General features: G+C 40.6%; 5 protein-coding genes across 7 annotated transcripts; 3 read left to right on the top strand and 2 right to left on the bottom strand.

Moving 5' to 3' along the window:
• Positions 1-34: 34 nt before the first annotated feature.
• LOC128261249 (uncharacterized) lies at positions 35-1,508 on the top strand. Its single transcript, XM_052994843.1, has one exon. The coding sequence runs from the start codon at positions 262-264 to the stop codon at positions 1,483-1,485; it is 1,224 nt and encodes a 407-aa protein (XP_052850803.1). The 5' UTR covers positions 35-261; the 3' UTR covers positions 1,486-1,508.
• Positions 1,509-2,439: 931 nt separating this feature from the next.
• On the top strand, positions 2,440-3,787 carry LOC128262383 (alpha-ketoglutarate-dependent dioxygenase alkB homolog 6). The gene is made up of 2 exons (XM_052996589.1): positions 2,440-2,589; positions 2,645-3,787. Exons 1-2 carry the CDS (start codon positions 2,560-2,562, stop codon positions 3,296-3,298), a joined length of 684 nt encoding a protein of 227 aa, XP_052852549.1. The 5' UTR covers positions 2,440-2,559; the 3' UTR covers positions 3,299-3,787.
• A 3-nt stretch (positions 3,788-3,790) lies between these two features.
• LOC128262382 (uncharacterized) lies at positions 3,791-5,207 on the bottom strand. The gene has a single exon (XM_052996588.1). The coding sequence runs from the start codon at positions 4,890-4,892 to the stop codon at positions 4,002-4,004; it is 891 nt and encodes a 296-aa protein (XP_052852548.1). The 5' UTR covers positions 4,893-5,207; the 3' UTR covers positions 3,791-4,001.
• A 522-nt stretch (positions 5,208-5,729) lies between these two features.
• On the bottom strand, positions 5,730-24,709 carry LOC128261408 (unconventional myosin ID). 3 transcript variants are annotated; one of them, XM_052995091.1, is made up of 10 exons: positions 24,581-24,679; positions 23,808-23,988; positions 14,208-14,510; positions 12,218-12,437; positions 10,567-10,792; positions 10,113-10,496; positions 9,965-10,044; positions 7,757-9,139; positions 6,478-6,635; positions 5,730-6,418 (listed from the first exon to the last, which is right to left on the bottom strand). In XM_052995091.1, exons 2-10 carry the CDS (start codon positions 23,894-23,896, stop codon positions 6,250-6,252), a joined length of 3,012 nt encoding a protein of 1,003 aa, XP_052851051.1. In that variant the 5' UTR covers positions 23,897-23,988; positions 24,581-24,679; the 3' UTR covers positions 5,730-6,249. The 3 variants fall into 3 exon arrangements, with proteins under 3 accessions (XP_052851051.1, XP_052851052.1, XP_052851053.1); XM_052995092.1 differs by having other exon boundaries at positions 23,808-24,709; XM_052995093.1 differs by lacking the exons at positions 23,808-23,988; positions 24,581-24,679 and having other exon boundaries at positions 12,218-12,435; positions 14,208-14,378.
• On the top strand, positions 18,462-19,453 carry LOC128261410 (uncharacterized). The gene is made up of 2 exons (XM_052995094.1): positions 18,462-18,663; positions 18,740-19,453. The coding sequence occupies exons 1-2, from the start codon at positions 18,537-18,539 to the stop codon at positions 19,198-19,200; spliced, it is 588 nt and encodes a 195-aa protein (XP_052851054.1). The 5' UTR covers positions 18,462-18,536; the 3' UTR covers positions 19,201-19,453.
• Positions 24,710-24,720: the final 11 nt, after the last annotated feature.

The raw sequence follows: 24,720 nt of genomic DNA on the forward strand, positions 1-24,720 counted from the left end.
AATTTGAAAATTCTGGCAACGCTGTTTAAAGTTTAAGCAATTATTAGGGGAGCCTTTATTTGCTTTTCTGGTTTTTAATTAAATTGTTTTATGTAAACACTATTAATTGAAAGACAAGAAATTGATGTTAAAAACTTAACTATTTAGTTAGAAGAAGGACAAAAAGCTTTGCTGGCTTTTTCACTCTCGATCGGCAAGCAGTTGAATCAGCTGACAGTTTGTTTACTTCATTTGTTTGTTTTCAATTCTTCGGTCGGTGTGATGGAGAATATAAATGAAGATATTTGGATAAACATTCTTCGGTTCTTGCCTTTGAGTGATCAGTTGTCACTGGCCCAAGTCACTGAAAGTATCTACTGCTACGTTAAGTACCACTGGAAACATCTTAAGTCAGTGACTGTGACCCGAGATGACCTTGAATTTCTGGATAGGAATGAGCAAAAGATGCAGGAATGCCTGGGCGGCTGGTCAAGATCGGTTCAGTGGCTCAAACTGAGCGGGTGCAGCAGGGATCTGCTCAGGAAGTGGACTACCTTCAGCTTTCCCCATCTGCGATCGCTGGACTGCCACATGGACTACAACCCCGAAAAGGACGACGAGGAGACCCTGCTTCTCACCGAGCTGTTTCCGCTCCTGACCAGCCTCACATTGAACAGCAGCACCACCGGCTGCCATTTGAGCCGCTGGAAGCAGCTGAAGGAGCTGAATCTCATCTGGTGTGAGTACCTGGACACGGACACCTTCGCGGACATCTTCGGCAGCCTGAAGCTCGCCAAGCTGACGCTTCTCTACTACGGCTACAATGTGAACCTGGGCGAGAAGGTGGTGGACGTAACCCGATGCTCCACGCTGGAGGAGCTGACCATCGACGATCACCACCTGCTAGGCGCCTTCCTGCCCCGACTAATGGATCTGCCGCACTTCCGCCGCCTGGCTTTTTACACACGCGACTACAGCGAGCATTTGCTGGCTTTGGTGGCCAGGCACCATCCACTCAGGGTGCGATCGCTGCTCTTCAACGACTCCTTCTGGAGCAGCGATCGGATAGAAAGGGATATTCTGCTCATGACCAATCTCCGCCGACTGGTTCTGCAGGATGACGACATTGATTCGCAGCAGCTGCACGCCATCTGCAAAATGCTGCCGCATCTGGAGGAGCTGCACCTGTTGCAGATGCGCGAGCTGCCACCGCCCCCACCTTTGTGGAACCTTTTGGGTTCTTGTTCCGAGCTCAGGATCCTCAACCTGTCGTCCAGCAAGCTGGGCGGGCGGGCGCAGAAACTCGATTTGTCGCATTTCCCTAACGATCTGCTCAATCGCAGAACTCCGCTGACTTTGCATCTCCACAACACTGGCTTCATTCCTGAAAAAGTTGTTCCTGCCATGAATCATGGCAATTTAGAAGTCTCCTTCGAGCCCGTTCATTTGAATATTTGGAGTTCACGATTTGTGGAAATAGAATTCAATCCGGAATCGAAATTGTAAGTCAGTCCTTAAAAATTATCAAAGTTTAAAAATCAAATCTAAATAATATATATAGTGTATATATAGTAATATATATATATATATATATATATATATATATATAATATGTAGGTCTTAAAATAGCATTTCAAATCAAAGTAATAAGTTGTGTTTGTGTGTTGGCAAACGTTTAATAAAGCGAACATTTATTAAAACAAATCCAGAATTGACATGTTAATATTACTCCTAAATAATTACATTTATTTTCTTATCATTTATGACAAAAGCTACGCAAAGTTCCAACACCAAAAATGATATGTGTAAAACTTAAAATCGAATTTCACATAAAAGTAATAAGTTTAATCGAACTAACAGAACTTCGACTGCTAATCTAAATTGTGATTCAATCCTTATGTACTTCGGTAATCATTTAATAAACCGAACATTTATTTAAAACCTTCTTAAGTTGTAACATAGTAATTCGATTGGTAGAATTTACATTTAAAGGTGTAGTATTAATAATAATAATAATATTGCCGATCCAAATAAGATTGGCAAATATTTAAATTAGCATTGAAGGAAAAAAATCCGTTAATTGGACGACTGTCTAGTTTGCAAACATTAAACTTTAAACATTTGTAAAATGAAAACTAAACCAAAATAACTTAAAAACTACTGAGCCAATCGTGCTGAAATTTGGCAGGCTTATTAAATACAAAAAAAAATAATTTGTTTCGTTTGATTATGTTTAGTAAAATTTTGGGCACCTTAAAATAGGTAATTTTATTAGCAGATTCATTTATACTTATCTATTCAATATTTTGTGATAAAAAAATTACTACTAAACTAAGCTGTTATAAACTATCAATATAACCAATTTATTTCCGCTGCACGTGAGGGTAACCTCTTGATCTATTTCAAAAACCCCGCCAAGCTTTTTAATTGGCGCCACAGTGTGGCCAGCTTAGAAAGAAAACAAAAGAATACGGCCACTCTTGTTTTCACAAACATCTGATTCGAAATTCAAAGCCCAACAAAAGTATTGATTTGCTCTGTAGGATTAGCTTAGCGTAGAATTCTGATAGATAAGTAGCCATGGATTTCACGGGCTTTGAAGTGCGCAAGGTGAGTTGAGAACCATGTGAGTGTAAACTATTGAGTAATCCCGTATGCTCCGCAGTGCCCACCGACTGCCATGTACATTCCGAACTTCATCACTTCCGAGGAGGAGCAGCGCATCCTGAGCCACATCGAACGGACTCCCAAGCCGAGGTGGACGCAGTTGCTCAACCGCCGGCTGGTCAACTACGGCGGGGTGCCGCATCCCAACGGGATGATTGCCGAGGAGATTCCCGATTGGCTGCAGAGCTATGTGGACAAGGTGAACAACCTGGGGGTGTTCGAGTCGCAGAACGCCAACCATGTGCTGGTCAACGAGTATCTGCCCGGACAGGGGATCCTCCCGCACACTGATGGACCGCTGTTCTACCCCATCATCTCGACCATCTCCTGCGGGGCGCACACTGTGCTGGAGTTCGCCCAGCGGGAGCATCCGGAGGAGGAGGCCGAAGCAGAACCGTCGGCCCGCGAGGTTCGCTTCAAGCTCCTGCTGGAGCCGCGCAGCCTGCTCATCCTGAAGGACACGCTGTACAGCGACTATCTGCACGCCATTGCCGAGACCGGCGAGGATGTGCTCTGCGACCGCATCTGCAACTATGATCTGTGCGAGAACACCTACAAGATCGGGGATCACCTGGTGCGCCGCTCGCCACGCATCTCCCTCACCATCCGCAACGTGCCCAAGACCAGCAAGATGAAGCTAAAGTTCTGCTAGTTCCACTAAGGTCCTACTAAGATGTTGTTTGCCATTGAGCACAGAGATTTTCTAAATGTTGACTAACCGCACGTTAAACGAACCCACTGAAAGGGATCCCAGGGATCTTAGGGACTATGATAACCAACCCGCAACCTGAATCTTCCGCTAGTTGTTTAAGCACTCGCACTAGCACACACTAGCTTGCTAGCAATCAACGTTGGCCCACACAAAAGTGCTTTATTTATACTTTATACCGTGTTAGCGTTGTGTACATATATAAAAATGTTTGTATTACGTATTACAGAGCAATAGGTTGGCCCGAAGCGGCGGACAGGATCAAGCTGTGTCCTGTCCGCCAGCGGCCTTTAGATTTAGTTACGCGAGCAATTGAAGGGAGCAATCATCCACGGTTTAGATTTGTGAAATATGTAGTTAACTGTACAGGTGTTCGGCAACTGATAGTGGCTATGTTGTGATACGCCTGCTGTCCCATAGTCACAATCAGTTGACAGAGCACCCTCTTATATGTATGTATGTATGCTGAATGGAGCAGGCATTCCACATTCGTGTGGATGCTCCATACTCCGGCCTCCCGCGTCCAAGTGTATTTTTGTAACCGAGTTTTCCACCGCGCACCGCAGAACGAAGAGCGAAAAGCGAAGAGTTGCCAATAAACGTTACTGTCCACCCACTGACACTGACCCATTGATGCAGTAGTGCGTTAGGCCTCCGCCTCAGCCTCCTGCCACTCCAGCCGGAACTCGCGCTCGAAGACCAGGCGGTCGTACAGCCGCACCTCGCTGATCCGCGCCGAGATGTCCAGCCGCAGTTCGCTGACCGCCAGGTGGAAGTTCTGGCGCACCGTTCGCTGCTTGTCCGGGGTGAGTTGGTTGAGCGGCTTGCGGAAGATGCTCACGATGCGCTGCAGGTGGTACTCCACGCTGGCGCAGCGCCCGATGCAGACCCACAGGTTCTCCGGGTCGTGGATGTTGCCCGGGAAGCGGGTGCGCTGGTCGAACGGTGCCTTGCCGTTCAGCAGGGCCCTCACCTCGGCCACGATCTCCTGGTGCGTCTTCAGGTCCCGTGTGCTGAGGGTGGTGAACTCGTACTTGTCGCAGAAGTACATCAGCTCGGAGATGGCCACCCAGGACTGGGAGCAGAGCGTGCCATGGTGGCTGGACCAGTTGGAGTAGCCGGCCGGACCGGAGGACTTGCTGGCCACAGCAGCGGTGGATGCGGCACTGGCATTCGGAGTGGGAGAGCTGCTTTTGGGACTGCCACTGCCCGGCTTGGACTTGGCCAACTCCAAGCCGTTCGTGGACCTTCTCTCCGTGCGCTGCAGCTGCTCCATTTCCCGCTCGTGCTCGCGGGCCCTCAGGTAGGCCTCCTTCTTCTGCTGCAGCTCCTGCAACTTGGTCATCTTTGGCGGCGAGTAGGACTTTGTGAAGATCGAGCCGGGAGCCGGCGGAGGAGCAGTGGAGCAGGGCTCGCCCTCTGTGTGCGCTGGGCAAGACCCGTTTGTGTCGAGGGAGGCACTGCGTCCGTACTTGGCCCGGTAGCGCTCCAGCGTGTCCAGCGAGAAGCTCAGCTCCTTCTTAATGGCCTTCTGCATGGTGTGGTGTGGTTTTCTGGCTTTCTGGCTTTATGTAATCACCTTGGGTGTATCGGTGCCTCGAAGTGCACGCGTTCCCTTCGAGAATTTACAAGCGAATGCGAGCGAGCATCCAACATTCCGCATCCGCGTGAAGAGAGTCTGATCTCTTTATTTTTATCTTTTATCAATCGGCGGCGAGCCATGTGCACTTTATTTCGGTCTCTGCCAATACATTTTGATTCGCACACGAATGCGTTTGGATTTGAAGCACCATTTTTCGAAGACCCGCCTCGCAGATGTTGAAATACCAAACGCACATTTTGGGGCAACTCATGCCGAACTGACCGAAATTTTGAATGGTCTGAATTCGGATCAAGGTTGGGACTACCAAGATTACGGAAGGGATCATAATCTTTTAATCAGGTATTTTAAAAGTAGAGCTTAATCGCGAGTTCTTAGGATCTAAGGATGCCTAATAAGGTTTTAAAATCTATTCCTTAACTAATATTTTTCAATTAGGCAAATTTGAATTTTTTATATTTTAAAGTCAGATCAAGGTTGGAATTACTAAAATCACTGAGGGGTTCACAATCCTAATAGGGTTTAAAAAGCTTTTCTTTAAGTATTATGTTTTAATCAGATTTATACAAAGTCAATCTTGGGATCTTAATTATCTCAGGTAATTTTTTCTTTCTAATTTCGTCTCATGATTCTAAAAATTTGTAAATCTTCAGGAGCTATTTGTATAACCTTTTAAAACCCGTTTTTAAACAAAAGAGCAATCGTTTTATCACTCACCTATTACATCTATTCATTTAAATCGTTCAAATCCCTGCACAAGTACATCAAATGAAGTTATTAAATCATTGCATTTAAAAATCAAAGTTTTATTTTGTATAATATTTAAAAAAATATTATTTGCAAATGGCACACATAGGTTCGTGAATTTCGTTTTAAGTACAAACTGTTTCGCTAATCATTACAAAAGGTTTGTTGTGTGCTGTGAATCATATGTGAAGAAATGCACAAAGTGCATTTAATACTTTTCATTATAATGCCTGCCAGCAAAACCGGCGGAGGTGGTCCACTCACATGGATGGTAAATAAATATCGCCTTAATGAATACGTAATAGAAAAATGTACAAAATCACGATCAATACGTCAATTCGTCGATCAAACAAACACACTGAACAGATAGTACTAACTAGAAGACGTTTTAAAACTACAAAGTGTGTGTTAGCAGAAGGCACGGTATACACAGAGTTGACATGTCCCTTGTCCACCAATGGGACAAAGGGATAAACAACAAGTAGAAAAATAGGTCCTAAGATAAGGCTCCATAATATACACTTCGAAGGGGGGTGGAGGGCATCCCCTAAACGCAATACGCCGCCGGCACCTCGAAGATGATTCTGCCCTCCTTGCAATGGAAGTTGGGCACCTCCAGATTGGACGCCGCCTCCACCGAAATGGTGCGTGGCTTGCCATCCAGACGACAGGGGATTGTGCTGCTCACATTTACCCGCAACTCCGTTCCGGTGAGGCTGCAAAAGGATACATTGGGTAACAGCTGCGCCATGGACTCCGTGCACCCCATACTCACTCATGGTACTTCTTGCACACAATGCCCACCACCTCGCCAATGCGATCCTCCTTGAGGGGCGTGTGCTCGCCCTGCAGCGAAAACACCAGGTCCTTGTTTTTGGGCGAGTGGAAGACTATCAGTTGATCCCGGCCGGGAGACACGCTAATGGATGTTAGCTGGGGAGGAAATCGTTTTGGTTGGGTGAGGTTACTTTAAGGATTTCAAGAAAATATTTTGAAAGCTAAGGAGATATCTATGGATAGATAGAACTATAGTTCCTATTATAACAGCTTTATTCATTGGTCTTTTCCAATTAAGCCCGAATTTGTAATGCTGCCAATAATATCCTGTGTTCTTAAGAATTAAGAGCCATACATTTTGAGGGCTTTCGATTATAGGAATCTAACTATTATATTTGATTCATAAACTGATAAACAAGACCAAGTGTTTAATAGTCAATCTAGAGATTTCTTGAGTTATTATTTATTAATATAAAAATGATTAATTTGACTTTTGTTGGAATTTAAAATGTTTTCCCTTTAAATTTAAAACATTAAAGCTAAATATAAAAAATTTACACAATATTTTCCATATTAATTCAAATATTTAATTATTAAGTCATGCAAGTGAATGGTATTTAAAAACATGTTTTTATATTATACTTAAATATGAATTACAAGATCTTGATTTTCATGTCCGGAAAATTACTTTTACTGTTTTTTTTATAGATAAAATTGATTAATAAATGAATGGTAATATATACAAAAATTAAAAAAAAAAAAATTGGATCCATTTTTAATTTCAATATTTTGCACATTAGTTTAAATATTTAATATTGAGATCATGAAATTTAACATGCATGGTATTTAAAACATGATTTTAAATTTTAATTGTTAAATTCAATGTCCAGAAATTAATTTTTACTATTTCTTAATAAAATTTTTTGATAAATGAATGTTTATCAATATGTTTCCTTGCCATTTTTTCTTCTCTAACAATTTTCAATCATCTTACTTGATATGTACTCAAAATTTGTTCAAAGAAAAAATCGGATTGGATGACAGTATGACATATGTACCTTTCATTGAATCCTACATAACTTTGTTGTTATTTTAAGATTAGAATTTAGAATTAAGTCGAATTAATATATATTTTTTTTAATTTTATATAAACTGCGGCTTTTCCATTTAAAGCTGGACTCATATAGGATTTGAATACTTTTCTTTTCTGAGAGTATTTATAATGGGCATTTGACTGTCCTATTTGTATTGAAATATTTGAATTAATATTCACTCACCTCCCTGATTCCGATTGATCGCTTCATGTCGTGGAACTTCCTCTTGATGCCCTCCAGCTTGTAGATGGTCGAATCGGTGACGATGAAGGCGCGATTCTTCTGCTTGTTGCATTGGTTGATCTTCTTGGCGAAGGCGGAGAAGAGCACCTGGCGGATCTGGATCATGCGCAAACTGGCGTTGTAGGCCTCGTAGCCGCTGTTGTCCTGCGAGTTGGCCAGGTAGTCGCCCAGCCAGCGGCGCTGCTGGCCCCAGTAGGGACGCCGGCCGCCCAGGGCGGTGGCCGCGATGATCTGCAGCCGCAACTGGGGCCACTGGCTGCGCGGATACTTGCGCAGGATCATGTAGGCGCGCCAGAAGTCGAAGATGCGGTGCAGCTTCGCTTCCGCCTTGCGTCCGGCTAGCGGCGGCTGGGGCCACTGGATGCTCTTGCCGTAGTCGCGGGTCTGCTTGGCGCCCCGGAAGCGGTTGGCCAGCTCCTGGACGTAGCTGCGCAGCTTGTAGGTCTTGTAGGCCCGCATGATCGCGATGGCGGCCTTCATCTTCTTGAAGTTCCTCCTCACGATCCATCCGCGCACCTGCTTCTGCAGCAGCGTCACTATGTGCGGTATCATCTCGTTGCGCTGCTGCTCCAGGGCGAACAGGGTGTGGGGCGAGCGGATGAAGATCTTCGTGTGGCCGTACTTCACGTCCTGCGCAAAGCCCTTCTCCTCGATCAGCACCCGGACGCCGTCGCGATCGCTGCCCGCCCTGAAGTTGGGCCACGTGTACTGCGAGATCATCTTGTAGCGCAGCAGGAACTTGTCGTAGCGCTGGCGGTGCACGAATCCGGCTCGACGGACTCGCAAATTCTCGAGCAGACCCAGATAGCGCACCTGGTGCTCCACCCGCTCCTCGTCGAATACGGTGGCGCTCTTGATGTCATTGGGCTTGATGCAGCGCACGTAGAAGGGCTCCTTCTTTAGCAGTGTGACCACCAGGTCGGCCATTGATCGCTGGAAGAGGGTGCCCGCCGTCAGCGGACGCTTGGTGGTCTTCTTGATGTCCTGCGCCCCCTCCGGCCACATCTCGCTCAGGTTGGCGTCCTTGGAGTTGTGCAGCAGACGCTTGAAGTCCTGGTACAGCGTGTCCTTGTTCTTCTCGATGAACCCGTTGATGTTGTAGACCACATCGCCCGCGTAGTGCGTAATACGGAAGTCCTCGCGGTGCTTCAGCTCCTTGTCCGTGGGCTTCAGCTGGCGACTCGTGTAGTGCGGATGCTTGCTCAGGTTCTTGTCCATCGCCCCCAGGAGCGTGTCGTCCGTCACCTTGCCCACGCTCAGGCAGGCCTCGTCCATGATGGCAATGATGCCCTTGTGCGGCTGCTCCACGAGATCGCAAATGATCTGGAATATGGGTAGGTATTCGGATTACTTGGGTTCATTGAAATAATAATTTATACATTTTTGAGGAATTTTATAAGAAACCATCTATGTAAACATGTAGTTTAGAAGGCCTCACCTTCCTCATAGTTTAAACAATTTTTCTTTTTCCGGTACTATGAGGAAATTAGACTTCTGAATCGGAAAACTAGTTGGGAACTTAGCAAGAACAGCCGAAGGATTTAAAAAAAAAATCTTATCGAGTTGGTATGCAAAAAACTAAAAGTCAATATATAGTTGATTTATCCGATTTTGGAAGGATTAACCAAAGGAAAATTGGGGTCCAAAGGGTATAATTCTGTTGTTGTTGAATAACAAATTCTGATCAAATTTACATAAAATATTTGCTATAAAATAAAAATGCCACTAAAACCAATCGATTCCTATAAAAGGTCCAACTCATTCTTACAATTCAACATCATTTGCTGTCTTAAAAAAATAAAAATTGAGAAAAGGAAGGTTGTAGTTGGAAATGTCCTAAGTATCTAGTTGGCTTTTAGTTTAAAACAATTAGCTTTTAGTTTAAAACATTATGATAGCTTTATATAATTAAATCGGTGTTAATGCATTTCACAAAAATATTTAAAATTATTAAAAAACAGAAAACATGCAAATGTAGACGATATATAGTCCACTGTGCCTTTTTTTCCTTTAGGAACATAGGAATAAGTGTAATAATCCTCAATATTGGCTAAATCTAAAAGGTTATTTAACTTTATCTTTTCTATCAGTCATTTCAAATTTAAACCATTAGAAAAAGTATAGATTCACCTTTTAAATTTTACTCACCTTGTTGTTGAAGTAGTCAATATTAGTCCACTCGATGCCCTCGCGCTGGTACTCCTCCTGCTCCTGCTTCAGCACAAGTTCTGGAGGGGATTACGCACATGAGTAAGCCATTCCCTTGATTACAAACCCCCTCCCCCAAAAGTCTCACCAATGAACAGCTGCTGCAGCTTCTCGTTGCAGTAGTTGATGCAGAACTGCTCGAAGCTGTTGGAGTCGAAGATCTCGAAGCCGTAGATGTCCAGCACTCCGATGACCGAGTTGAACCTCGCCTGCGTCTTGCTGCCGCGGAACAGGATCGCCCGGTTGATGCGGGAAATGATCCAGGTGAAGAGCCGATCGTAGATGGCCTTGGCCAAAGCATCCTTTCCGTACTCCGCCTGTGTGGCATTGTGATCCTTCTGCATCACATTTCCGCCGGCGGCGATGACCCGCTTGGTCAGTGCCATGGACAGCTCCGATTCGGTGACCTGCAGCAGCTTGGCAGTGGACTTCAGGTGCTGCTTATTGCTTATGACCAACTCATCCTCAATGGCTGCAATTGAATGCCAAAATATGTATCAAAATTTCTCAGGGGAATAATACCAAGAACACCAAGAACTCACTTTGGAACTCTACATTTCCCAGATGGAGTACGGCTGCGATGGTCCGCCAAATGGTCTGCACCTCATCCGTGGAGAATCCCAGGGTCTTGAAGGCGTTGCAGGTGCCCTTGTAGTCGGACTTCTCCGTCAGGATGTCCATGCTGCCCTGGTTCAAGTAGTGGTACTTCCCGGTTTCCTTCTGCAACTCATATTGCCTCAGTTCGTTGTCGTTGGCTCCACGAAGCAGCTGAAATACAAGTAGATTAATTGGTTGGGGGTATTAATTAAAAAATTCGAACTATACATGTCCGTATCCATATCTAACAATTTAGCACAGCAGACAATTAGTGGGCATGTTAACTATAATTGAACTTCCGTTTTCCATTACGCATTTGGCTGCTGCCATTTAAGTTCTAGTATCTAGTTTGGAAAGAGTTTTAACAGCTTATTATTTCATTTATAGATCTTAAATATATAAATAACATTTAATAGTATTTATTTGCATACAAAAATGTATGTTATCTATTCAAAAACATTCTCAGTAGTTATTTTTGTCGATTATTATCTATGATAACGTGACTTATCAGTTGAGTAATTTTTATAGATCTTTAACGTTGGGTAAGTCAAAAGTAAATAATCATAGTTGAGTATTGTTTATTTCAAGAGAACTTTTTTAATAGGCACCCTCATAAATTATAATTTCTGGGCCAAGCTGATAAGTTATGACTTATGAAGACGAGGCGTTGAGACATTTTGCATTCCATAGAATGGCACAATATTTATTTTGACTCACTTTAAAAATATACAACTCGAGCTCCGACAAAAACCAGATCAAACACTCGACTTGATTAAGTGTTTATAGATGATAAATGCGCTAAAAACGATTCGAATTGATCAAATACTTTAGAAATACATCGGAAATAGCGATCAATTATCACCTCAACAGGTTAAATTGACCTGATCAATGGTTGGGTATACCTATATTGCGGGTGTTTACGCCTTGAACAATGAATAAGCACACAAATTGTGACGCGATCAATTTTTCTGGTTTATTGGATGAGTCTTGGGTAGGGCTATGTTATCGTGCTTTCAATGATATCATCAGTTTTAAAGCGCCAATAAAAACTAGGTATCCAGCTGTCAGCGAATTTAATTAAATTAGCAAACAGTTTTTGCCTCTCAGATAATTAAACAAGAATTTGTCTGTTTTAGTCTTTTCTTAATTTCTATTCTTAACTAAACCATACAATGTTCTTCAATTAAATACCAAAACTTGTGTAATTTTTTAGTTTAACTGAATTTGTAAATTGTTGTATACTAGTTTACCGAACGTCATAAGTTATATTGATGGCAGGGCGTTATGTATATATTTCCCACCCATAAAACAGAACTTAACGCTCAACTTAAATGCCCGTGAATGTTTACACGGCAGGTTTGAGGGCCACTCCCTCGAAAAACCGCAACAATAACTGTCTAGGCAGCCGAAAAAAGTATCATCACGGCCACAACCTGACACCCCCAGGTAATTGACGCCCCACTGTACCGGCCCCACCTCCTACAAGGCACCACCCCCAATACAACACCTTTCGTCACCTGGCACGCGTCACGCTGACTCACTGGGTAAATAATCGTGTACGGTACGTACTTGCGGCCACACACGAGTAGTGCTCACCTGGTAGAAACTGTGGAAGTTCCGCTCGCCCGGCTGCTGCTGCACCACTCGCGACTTCTCCAGGAGGTAGTTGGTGATGATGCCCCCCACCGGATCCGCCTTGTAGTCGAACTCAATGTCCATGTACTTGCCAAAGCGACTGGAGTTGTCGTTGCGGTTCGTCTTCGCGTTGCCAAAGGTTTCCAGGATGGCATTGCTCTGGATCAGCACGTTCTTAACTCTGAAAGGGTAAATATACATATTATATACCTATATACAATATTTAGATTAAACGGTCTTATCTGTGATATACCTTATTTAAAAATATCCTTTAGTACTAAGCATGATCTCTGCGGCATACATTAGAACTAGTTTTCATATTTATATTCCCTCATTATCTTATTGACACTTCAATAAGGTGAATGTTTATAATAATGCCATATAATATAATCTTCCAATGATTAAAACACTCAGAGAACATAAGTCATTGCAATAAATAGCCCCAAATACAATATATATAGCTCTGTGACACTAGAAACAATTCCTAAACACAATAAAAAGGCTTAACTTTTTCGATTTTTTGTAAGTGAAGGACTTTGAGTTTATTATAAATTACCCAAAAATATCATTTGCTGAAATAAGATTGAAATATGTATGAACATCCAACCGAATTTGTACCTTCGAGATTTCTTTGTCACCCTTTTATAAATTTTATAGTTTAAAAATATTTCCATTCTTCTTTATAACGACCGATGAAATTAATAACGCCTGTGACAATAAAAATTATTGTTGTATGCTTACAAGATTAAAATAAAAGCCTCGTTAAAACCGAATCGATATAACTAAAAACATAATCAAACTTAATAAACAGCTTGCTTAATGCTCCATAAATTCCGCTTTGTCCCTTTGGCAAAGTAATTTGGGAAATGGCATTCGCCCTAATCCCCGAAACTACAGTAAATGTCGTTTTAAATTTCATTCGAGGCACTAAAAATTGGCAATTTAGTTGGCCATTGTGTTTTGGGCTTGGTCGACGACCAAGTCCCAGTCTCAGCGATTTTATGGAGCACCTTAAACTACACCCAAGTGATAAAAGTTCCCCTGGACAAAGTGGTTGGCTGGGGTGGGCAATTAGTGGGGCAATTAATTTGGCAACTTAAGCTGCAGTCCGGCACTGATGTCATCCGGGGTCACGGGTCACGCGATGACGATGACGATGATGATGATGATGACCATGTGAGCGATTATGCCCCATCTGGGGAATGCTTAATTAGCAGGCGCCTTGTACCCAGGCTCCAGCAACGAGAATTCCATTGCGCATTTGCATGCAAAACAATGGCAAATGTGACCGACATGTTATAGATTGAAGTTCAGTTCGGTTCCCAGTCTGGTCTGGTTCACACTATTGTGATAAGGCCGAAAGCGTTCCATCATCAACCTAACATATGTATGCACACAGCTATTTAAATTAATAAACTAATTTACTATGCAATCAGTGCAAACTGCTTGGCAATGTTTGAATCATAGTTAAACATAGTAATATTTAAATTCATTTTTCAGAAACTCAGTAATTTAGCAACTAAATGGAGCTTACTCTATGGATACTATTTAATAATTAAGTAACTAATTTGCTCTGGCTACGGCAAATATTTACAGAACATTTAATATGCGTTCTATATAATGCTCTACTCTTAAAGAACAATTTATACTTAAAAACCTTATCATAAAAAATAATTTTCACTTTAAAAACTTATGAACCTTTTTTGGTCCACTTCAAACCAATAATATTCATCCAATTTGAGTTTAATTATCAGAACATTTCCCGTTTAAAAATAAAAAAAACTTTTAGAACTAAATTTTGTTTTATGGTATTTCATTGGGTAACTAATTTTCCAGATTGTCTTTTTAAGACAGATGATATTTAATTTTTTAAATACTAAAAAATAACTAAATTATTCTGATAAAAAAAGTGTCTTCCTATTAATTTCTAAGCTAAAACCCAATCACTCACCGTTCGATTTCGTTCTGTCCCTGGGCATTTGTCACCGCCGCAATGTACTTCATGATGATCTTGGAGGCCTCCGTCTTGCCGGCTCCGGATTCGCCGGAAATCAGGATGCAGGTGTCCTGCTGGCGCTGCTTGAGGACCCTGTAGGCGGCGTCGGCGATCGCGTACAAGTGGGGGGCGTTCTCGAACAGTTCGCGACCCTTGTACTTGCGGATCGTCTCCGGGCCGTAGATGTTCATCTGTCTGTAGGGGTTCATTGAGACGCACACCTCGCCGATGTATGTGTAGATGGATCCAACTTGGAATCTGGCGGAAGAGTAATGGATGGTCGCTCATTAGTTGATGGTGCAGTGTTTGGAAATGCATTTCCAGCAGATTACGAAATTTCGAGATTTCGACGGACTGGGATTAACTAAAACTAAATAGTGGAAGTGTCAGGTGGGGAGCCGCCACCCGTCGTTGGCGCCTGCAGCTTTCAGTTTGAAAATTGCTTTTCAAACATTTCAAGAGAACACCGATTTGGATTTATATGAGATAGCTGCACCACATGACCTGTCGATCAATATAACTCACAGTCGCTATGTGGATCAAATTTTTGATCGCTTTTCCTGCGTTTTTGATTGACTGCAATGGGTTGTGCATGTGGATGCAGTTATTTTGTACTCAATTTGTAAGGCGCCAAAAGATTGGCTCTAAAGATTTGTTGTGTTAATAAAATGCATTCAGTTCCGATAAGTGGGTCACTTTGGAAAGATAGACAATGAGTTACAAAATGGGGCATGGAAATGTTCTATTTGGAGAAGATTTAAAATTGTAATTGAGGGCAGCCAACAAAAATGTTGTTTTGTATTGTTATGTAGTGCATAAGATGGGCATTATAAAGGGAACTTTTATTTAAAACGAATTTAGTCAGACCTTTGCTTACTTTCGGAAATTCGAAAAGTCCACGTTACCTAATTATCAGGTTAAAAAAAAACCGATATAAGGTATTTAGAAAATCGTAGAAAAATGTATTGCTTATAAAATTTAGTGGCAGGTACCTCCATATAAAATCCTAATTATTTATAAAATTAAAACAAATGTTCATATGCCAGGGTGGCACAGAAATCTCTTAGGTTGAAATTTGGTTGGAGTGTAAATGAAGAAAGAGATTTCTGTGGAACCCGCAATTATTATTTATAAAACTTTCTTAAGATTGACATAATATAATGCCGCATTTAGCAATTTCGTAGCCAAGAAAGGGGACACTTTTTTTATTACTTCATAAGGTTACCAGCGAATTGCTCTGATTACAAGCCTATGAAGTGTTCAAGATTTGACTTAATTTCAGTGCTGTCTAAAAAGCAAAAAAGGCGAAGCGATTGGGATGCAAATTACTTGCCACAATTCGCAAGAAAATTATCCAGAGTGCCCCGAAAGTAGGAGTTACACCATTGCCGACTACAAATTACCCCAGATGAGCCACATAATAACCAAAGTCCAACCCCAGAGACTGTGCAACAAGTATTACAAAACCCTGGACAACAGAGTGTTTTCCCAAAAACGAAAAACGAAAAACAGAAACCGAAACCGAAAATAAAGCACTAAATAACCAGACAAAAACGAGAAACGGAGAAATTGTTAAAACGCGATCTAAGCCGAAACCAAACAGCCAACAGTTTTCGTTAGCCCGAAGTGGGGAAATGCAAACGATTAAAACAATACACTTAATACGCGCATTTGTTTGTATTTATGTTTTGGCTGCTGGTTTGGGGCACCAGTCGTCCCCCGAACACATGTTTTTACTTAACTTTTCAGTGCTTATTTTTAGAAGGGGGCTGTGTTTTCTGCCTTTCCTACTTTCCGTTTTCGTTTTGTTTGTGTGCCGCCAGTGGGCTGCCATTAATGTTACTTTTGCCGACCAGACAACTGGGTCAAAAGAGTGACAGGCGACAAATGACTAAACGAGAACCTCTGAACTCCAGCCAATGGCCAAGAAAGCGTTTAGCACGCTTTTTAACTTTTTGTGTCCATCTCTGCGAGTTGCACTCAGTGGCAAAAGGGCGAGCAGCAAACGGCAAGCCTCTTAGCAAAAAAGAAACTTAATCTTAAAAGTGTCCATCGGTGTGATTTCTACGATTTCCCCCCAGAACCATAATGACAACAACTACCATGTGGAATGGAGGTGGAGTGAGTGGGAGTGGGAGTGGGAGTGGGGGTGGACAATGCCCGCCCACGGGGCGCATGATTGACATAACGTCAAAATTTGTTTTGGGCCCGCATGACTCTCCACTGGCCTTTTGCGGAGGAGGGCCCAATTGGGCCATAGAAATTGTCGGCCAGGCAGGTAATTGTCAAGAAGCGGACTCAACGGACAGCAAATGAGATGCCGACCGAACTGGCAACTGATTTCTGTTTTCATAAAAGGGTCATTGCTCGAATGGTTAATTTTATAAATGAATGATAAGCTATTATTCATGGACTATATGGTTTTAAGACTTTTTCAATTCAAAAATTTATTCAAGTTTTTAAGTAAAGATGGTTAGTTATGTTTACAAATGCAAAATACCCGCAAACATGTTTACTAACAATAAAAATACAAATTAAAAAAAAAAATAATTAAAAAAAACAAATATATAAATTATTATTAAATTCTGGATAACTGTATGCCTATTTAACATTTATACTTTAACTTAATATTCTTAATTGAACTTCCAATTCTAAAAATTTTAGCAAAGACAACAAATTTTTTTGTTTTTTTTTTACAAAGAAATTACTTTTCTTTATAAAAACAAAACGATAACTGAATTAAAGTTACTTGAGTTGTATTACCGGTTATATAAAAAATTACTCTAAAATTTGTATTTAATGAAACCATTTTTATACATTATAAATTAATTTCAAACTAAAGTATGAAATTAAGTAGCGAAGAAAATAGGTGAAAAAGTAAAATAAGGTAAAATTGTAATGTAGATTTTTCTAGTAAAGGAATTAAACTGATCCATAATATCAAATATTCGCTTTTGGACTAAATTGTCAATTTATTTTGTAAACTAGTGTAATAAGATAATCGAATTTCTGACTCAAAGCAGCCAAAAACCCTAAACTTGCTTATCATTCCAAAACTCCTCGCTGCACCCCATTTGTCATACATATGTAGTAATCTGCTGCTGTACTTGCCCTCCAAAATCTACAAAAATATTTTTCATAATATTTATTTACTCAAGTGCCAACACATGGCTTTAGGAGTCGCCAGCCGCAAAAAAATTAAATTAAATTCTCTTTGCTGACTTCGCACATTTTAATGTTCATTCTTTCGCGCTTCGCACTTCATAAAGTCGACTTGGTTGTATTTATCATAACGATTGTCGCTGACTGTGAGTGTCTTTCTTTATACCAAGCCCAATGACGTAATTAAGATAAAAGCGCAAAATAAGAAAACAAATACAAATACAAAATATCGACAGTCACATAAGAAATTCCAACACTTAGCTACAAATTGTTTTGATGCATTTCTGTGTTTAAACACTTTGTTTCACACAGAAACTTTTACTATTTTTACTGACTCATCTTCCTGAAACTGAGCACATGGCATTGGCATCCAATATTATTTAATTTAAACATGTATATCTATTGGTAAACAAATTGTTAACTTGGTGTGCTAACAAGTTGTCGGCTGACTCAGCGTCGGCAGTTCTAAGTGCGATTTGCATATAGGCATTAGTTATTTGCAACGCCTTTTCTCGCCTTCCGATGAATCATTTAATTCTTAAAATCGTACTCCACCCCAGACGGAAAATCAATAAGCTAACAGTGCATTTTTCATGGGCAAAGCAGACGGCTGTTCGCCAAATGTTTGGCCCGAGCTGACGTCATAAGTTGGTCAACAAACTGGGCTTTTAGTGGGTCAATGTTTTTACTTGCCTTAATGGGGGTTTGTTTTTCTGATATCTAATTGAATTTAGGCGATTTATTGCTTATAAATTGATTGTGTGAGGAGCGCTTAAAAAGGTTGCGAACTTCATGAAGAAGGGATGTTGAACTGTTATTAGTAATAGTTATAAAAATAGGAAACCAAATTTAATGGTAGTTTCCTTGTTTTTGAAATTTCAATAAAAACAAACAATTTCGCATGGAATTTATGTTGTTTATTATCATTTTTTAATAAAAAAAATTGGCATGGTAATTTTTTTGCATGGCATTTTACTTGTTTTGATCATTTTTTTTCTACACCCCAGTGAACAAAAGTATGGAAAACATTAAAGAATAAGGGAAAATTCTTCACGAATAGAATCACGAAAAGGTCAAGTTCCTTTGCCAATTTTTTGAACGGCTGCCAATACAATCGCATTCATGGGAACCTCATCAGACCGGGCCAGAAAAGCTTTTCCATTTTGCATCGTTGTATACAATGCTCCGTTTCGCTTTTGTCTACTGACCATCTGCAGAATTTTCCCGATAGACTTTTCAACGATTCTCGGTTAGTGTTTTCCCCTCAATTTGCGCAATGCACAATTGCATCTGGACCGTGCCTTCGAATTAACTTCAATTTACAGCCAGCAGACTCGAACGCAAATCAATTAACAGGAGCAGGAAAGTCTGGATGGAGCAGGCCGCTAAAGATTTGTGTAAACGAAATGCAGATGCCACTGGATTTTCCCCTGGACTGCTGCTCCAAGCAGAAGTTATTGCAATGCGAATGACAAACATTGCCTGGCTCTGGATAAACAAACAGAGCTGGAGCACTACTCGGCGTCGTCTAGACGGGATCTTGGGTCGTTCTAAGACGTTGCCCCTTTCCCTATTCCTCTCCATCAATGGTTTATGCTTTTCTTCCGAGAATTCGCATATTAACCAAGTTTATGGCATGGAGGAGAGGAAAACACCGGCAGAAAACTGGCCATCAAATCGCAGTGGTCACGATTTGATTTCCGTTCCGGTATCAGAAGTGCTTATCTCGGCTGGTTTGATGGCCCCTTATCGACTGTTCAAGGTGGAAAATGTGGATGGGGACTAGATGAAAGACTCCCTTTGAACTGGGAGATCCAAGACAATGCAACAGCTACGCACTCTACAAATAAACAGACAATCTGCGATTGCAGTCGGAAATCCAAGAAGTCTTTAATAGCTTTCTTCACTATTAAAACGCTGGGCATTGTTTATGTTTCAAGGGTCTTTTAATATTTTTCTCCATAACAAACGTAGGGGAATATCACACGGTTATCAGCTGGGAATGTATAAATAAATAGTCGATATACAATTGGCAGCGAGAAATATTAACGACTATAAATGGAAACCCTATCCAATGGAAGGTCTTGCCGCCACAATTGCATAACCAAAAGTTCGCTTATCACCTTGGCAGTAAGTATTAACCATGGCTATCGATCTATACTATAGAAAACTAATTTCTGCGACAATTTCTGGCACTTCGGTGGAAGTTTGCAATCTTATCGGGCCTTTGGTGCTGCTCAGAACCCAAGTACATAAATAATTATAAAAGTGGAATTTGGTATGCCCATAAAAAAAAAAACAAACAACAAATATTTCGTTAAGTGCAGTTTATTGTCGCCTGCGGAATACTAAAATCCTAGCCTTGTCCAATCCATAAAGTAAATAAAATAAAATCAGTAGAAGCACAGTCAAAGTGAGAAGCATTTAAATGAAAATGAAATGCAGTTTGTCGTTAGCATTGGAGGTTGAATATCGTCAAGTCAATGAATCATTAGTTGGATAGCTGGAATACTTGATATTATTTCACGCATTTGTGAAGTGGGTAAAGTGGAAGACCTACTTTGAAATCTCAAGAACGTTGCTTGAGTGGGTTTTGTTTGATAACACCCTATCAATACTGATAGGGTTGAAAAAAAAGGATTCCTTGAATTTACAACTCAAATGGGTAAACCCCTAATGTGCAAATAAAGTATTTAATTATATTATGTCTGCTATTCTGCCATTAAAAACACACTTATTCCATCAGCCGATCCTTCACCTTGTCACACAAAAGGCATTTACTCCTGGTTGTCAAACAAATCACTTGATAAGCCGCAAAATAATATTCAAAATTCATAGCCCCACAAATGTTTTCCCAGAGAGAACAGTTCATGGAATACTCGAGTGCTATAAACACTAGATGCACCCCGAAAAATATAGGCCATATAAGTGCGTAAACAAGTGCCGAAAATGAAAACAAAACTTATCAGCTAAATAGGCACGAAATGGGGTACTCGAAAGTGATCCATGGGAGGGAGCCAAAGGGTCAAAGGGCAATCAATCAGGGATTTTACGAGTCTGTTGGCCCTCCCGTGAGGACACTTGACTTAATGGCAGTCGTAAAACGTCTCCTTAGTCGGCAACTGCGAACTTGGATTGCGGCAAACAAAGATCTCGCTTCTTTTGGTGGCGATCGAGGAAACTTTTCCGTTTTTTTTTTTCGGGGGCAAACAAGTTTTCTTCCAAACACATTTTTTCATCCTCTTTTTTGTGGGTGAGTCTCGGCCAAACTGACGCCATCAACCGGTTCGTATTTTGGCTACGCCATGGCATTTTTTTTTGTTCAGTTTTCTTTCTGTTGACTTGAGTATCTGCAAGATACACAGCGTGAGTCAGATACATATTTTTTTTTAAATATTTGTTGAATAAAATATACTATTTCTAGCCTTATTTGCAGGGTGCCACAAAATGTATGATGTCATGTGCCAAATCAAAACAAGTAGATTACATACAAGATATAAAAAATGCAGTCATTTCCCATTTGATTGATTCACCCGGACAATGCCAAAGGAAAGTGAGTTTTTATCACTGCATTTCTTTTATTTCTTTTACGTTTTCGCGCAATTTCCACGCGTTTTTGGCGCGTTTTTGACCCTCAGTTTGTTGGTGGGTTTCCTCAACTTAGCTGGCTCCGACTTTTCCGGCTTTCCAGCTAAAAATATTTATTAATGCGCAGCAAATTGATTTGAGTTACGTTATGATTATGCCAAGTTGTAAGACATGAAAATCGTGGTTTTAATCACAAGTCGTACTGTGATTATGTAATTAATCCAATTTACACTGCTTTATTTGCTTGCGAGACTTTGATAAGCGGTTTGTGAGCCACCAAAGTGGGTTAACGCATCTCTGCCAGTAATTTCATTTTAATGACAGTCTTCGTCACTTACGCAATCGAACAATCAACTACAGGGTATTACAATCTGTGAATGCGTAGACATCCGAATTTCCCCAAACTGGTGGCTCACCAATTAATTTCCTTTTTCGACGGCGATTTCAACTGACAGCTCACTCAAGGCGAACACTTTTGTTTTGGGCTTATCAAAGCCAGCCAATCGTAATTGTGATAAATCGTCTGAGTGTGTTCAGTAATAAAATATATTTAGTTATTAGATGAATCAGTGATGCGCTGGACTTGCTGACCAATTTATTGAGTTTTTACATTTATTTATAGGCATTGCAAAATATTTTGGGAAAGAGAAACCGAAACAATCATTAAGAGCCAAACAGGGCCACCGAACTCATTATCATAAAGGTCCAAGCGAAACCCCATACCTATTTCCACAGTTTTGTAAACCTCTGCTAATCAGTTGAATAAATATGTGGACTCGACAATGCGGTGGCGAGAACTTTTCCCGATAATGATCGCTTTTACATGAAAGTTAGCGAGCCATGCGAACCAGCGACCCGGAGAAATGGATGCGGAGATACCCCAAAGGAAGCGGTTGCAACAAGTTGTTGACACTCGCAGTTAAATGAAATGAAATTAAATGATATACGGCCCATGTGGGCTGTATGTACTGCGTGGTCGTCGGGGGTTAAGGAACTTTACATAATGGGTAAGTATGTAAGCACCTGGAACCACAGTGCCGGCCACACAATTATTGACATTTGAAGTGGAGTAGTGAGTTGATTTAAAGTGAGACTGTTTCTAGAAGTGCCTTTCAATAAATATTTTATTTAGATATTATTACTTCTAAATGGTGATCATAAATCTAATTGACAAGCAACTGTATTAGGTTTTCAAAGTAATGTACTGGAACTGACAATTTCATTAAAAGTCTTTTAAAGTCTTTGAGCAATAAAAATGCAACTAAAATATTAAAATATTTAGTATTGAGTTTCTTAATATTGATCTATAAATCTTATTGGCTCATAAATATGTTGTCATAGTCAAATATTGAACATGGTCATTTCAAGTACATAATTCCTAAGTTTTTGAAAAATGGCATAAGGCTGATTGGTTTGCGTTTTAAAAACACTAAATAAATATGTTTTTATTGAATTTCTCATTGCTGATCTATAAATTTTAATGGTACATAATGACCTATAAATCTTTATGGTACATAAATATATTAGATCATCAAAGTTAATGATTGGAACTGACCATAGCCATCAAAACAAAACCAAATTATTTAAGTAAAATATCACAGTGCTTTTAACATCTTAAATATTAAAATGATGTTTCTAGACAAAGTCTCCCCCCAAATATATCACCAATTCTCATTCCATTCTCAAATTGAAATGAAAAGCCGCTAATGAATGCATTTAAAACCGAAAGTCATGGCACAAAGCGAAGAGTTTAACACTCTAAATGAGCATGCAAATGGGTCCATTGAGTGCGCCCTCGAGTGGAACACAAAAAGCGAGAGGAGTGGGTTAAATGGGGGAAATAAAGTCGGAGACGGAGAGCTCGGCTTTAATTGAAGCGCCGATAAACAAATCCAGTTTAATCAAGTCGGAAAAGCCAAGAACCGCAACCAGTTTTTCTGCGTGGCGCCCCCAGGTGGCAATCGTTCAAACCAGAAGCCTTGAACTAGACCAACAGCTTGGTGGAAAGGTGGTTTCCCAAAGGGGGGAGGGGGAGTACAGTAAATGGAGGAGTAAACAGAGGACAAGGCCACCAGTGGAATCAATAAACACGCTGGTCATTCGCCAATTGGAATTATATAGCCATTCTGGAAAATAGCACTTCGGCTTATACTTTTTATGACATAACTTCGATGCATAGGGCAATACTTAAAAAAATTATTTAATAGCGGAAGTAACTTTGCCACTTAAAAGAGTTTCTATAACTTAGAAACAAAACATTATAAATCAAAACCCAATACAAACAGTGTTGTATACAAACAAATATATTTACAAATAATTTTATGAAAGCATATTTTTTGCTTTACTATTTTAAGAGTTACTAATAAAAAGTCATATTGGTGGTTGAAGCATTATTTAAGCTCTTTAGTTCGAATACTTTTTGATTTTTATAGATACTCCTCAAGAGAATGTCAAACTCTATTTTAATGTTTACATACTTATGATTTGAAATAAAAAGTATTAAAGTATGAAGTAGTTTGAAAGTTTAAGTATTAATAACACCTAATAATAGAACCGCTATACTTTTTAGATTAATTTATATACCGAAGAGTCTAAAACCGTAATATAAGACATTATTTTTAAACCACATATATTTTATTTTAATACTTTCTTGGTATTAATATTATACTCATCAAAGTGAGAAATTGTATTATACATAAAACATAATAGTTTAAAAATCATTTAAAAATGTTGTGCTTTTTATGATAATTTTTCTTTTGGGTCTCATAACTTTGGTATCATTTTTACAACTTTTAACTTTCTTACCGCTTTCGCAGGTTATCCATGAACTTCTCCATGGACACTTGGTCCAGGAGGACGAAGTCCTGCACTCCTGCTTCCCGTTGCAATGCCATGGCGCAGTGGTGTCCTGTTGCTGTCCTGTCGTCCTTTTTGTTTTGCTCACGGGCGGAGAGATGGAGCGAGGATCGGGGTTGCTAATTGCCGGCTGCAAGGGCAGAGGTGAGGTTTAGACTCAGGTAAGAATATCGCTCAGGAATATCGCACTACAACTACACACAACGAAAAAGTTGGCTTTTGTTTTGTTTCGGTTCTTTTTTACTTTTTGTTTGCCTCGCCTTTCGCGTCTCGCTTCGAATTTTAAATATACAATATCTATACGTATGTATATATATTTCGTGTGTTTGCTGCCGACCGATTTTTATGTTTTATGAGCCAATTTCGGCCGCTTCTGCTGATTGTGACGAATAATTTTCGGTGTGACAACAGACACGACGACGAAAGGCGGTTCGGTATCCGACGAAGATCAATAAAGAATATGTGTGGACCGATCGAACGCTTCCAATTGGACTGGAGCCACGAAAACGGGAACAAGATCGGGAACAACAAAAATAATGAGAACTCGATCAGGAACCACAACCACTGTCGACCTCACTAAAAGCCACAAGTTTCGCGACGTCGCCCGATATAAACATTTATTTTAGGATCTCCAAACTCCAGTCTATGATTTGCTGCGATCTTTTTCTGCCCTGATCGGTGCGAACTAGTCCGGAATGCAGCCGATAAGCAAGCTTGCCCACCTGGACTCAGTTTCGGCGGATTAATAACAACAAACGGCCGTCGGCGTTCGACCGATTTCAAAGAGAGTTTCAGAGGGACTGTGGCTGAACTTTTCAAATATACTCGGGCAAACATACGAAAATATATATGTACATATAAA

The sequence above is a fragment of the Drosophila gunungcola genome, unplaced genomic scaffold (genome assembly GCF_025200985.1).
Source record: "Drosophila gunungcola strain Sukarami unplaced genomic scaffold, Dgunungcola_SK_2 000001F, whole genome shotgun sequence".
NCBI lineage: Eukaryota > Metazoa > Arthropoda > Insecta > Diptera > Drosophilidae > Drosophila > Drosophila gunungcola.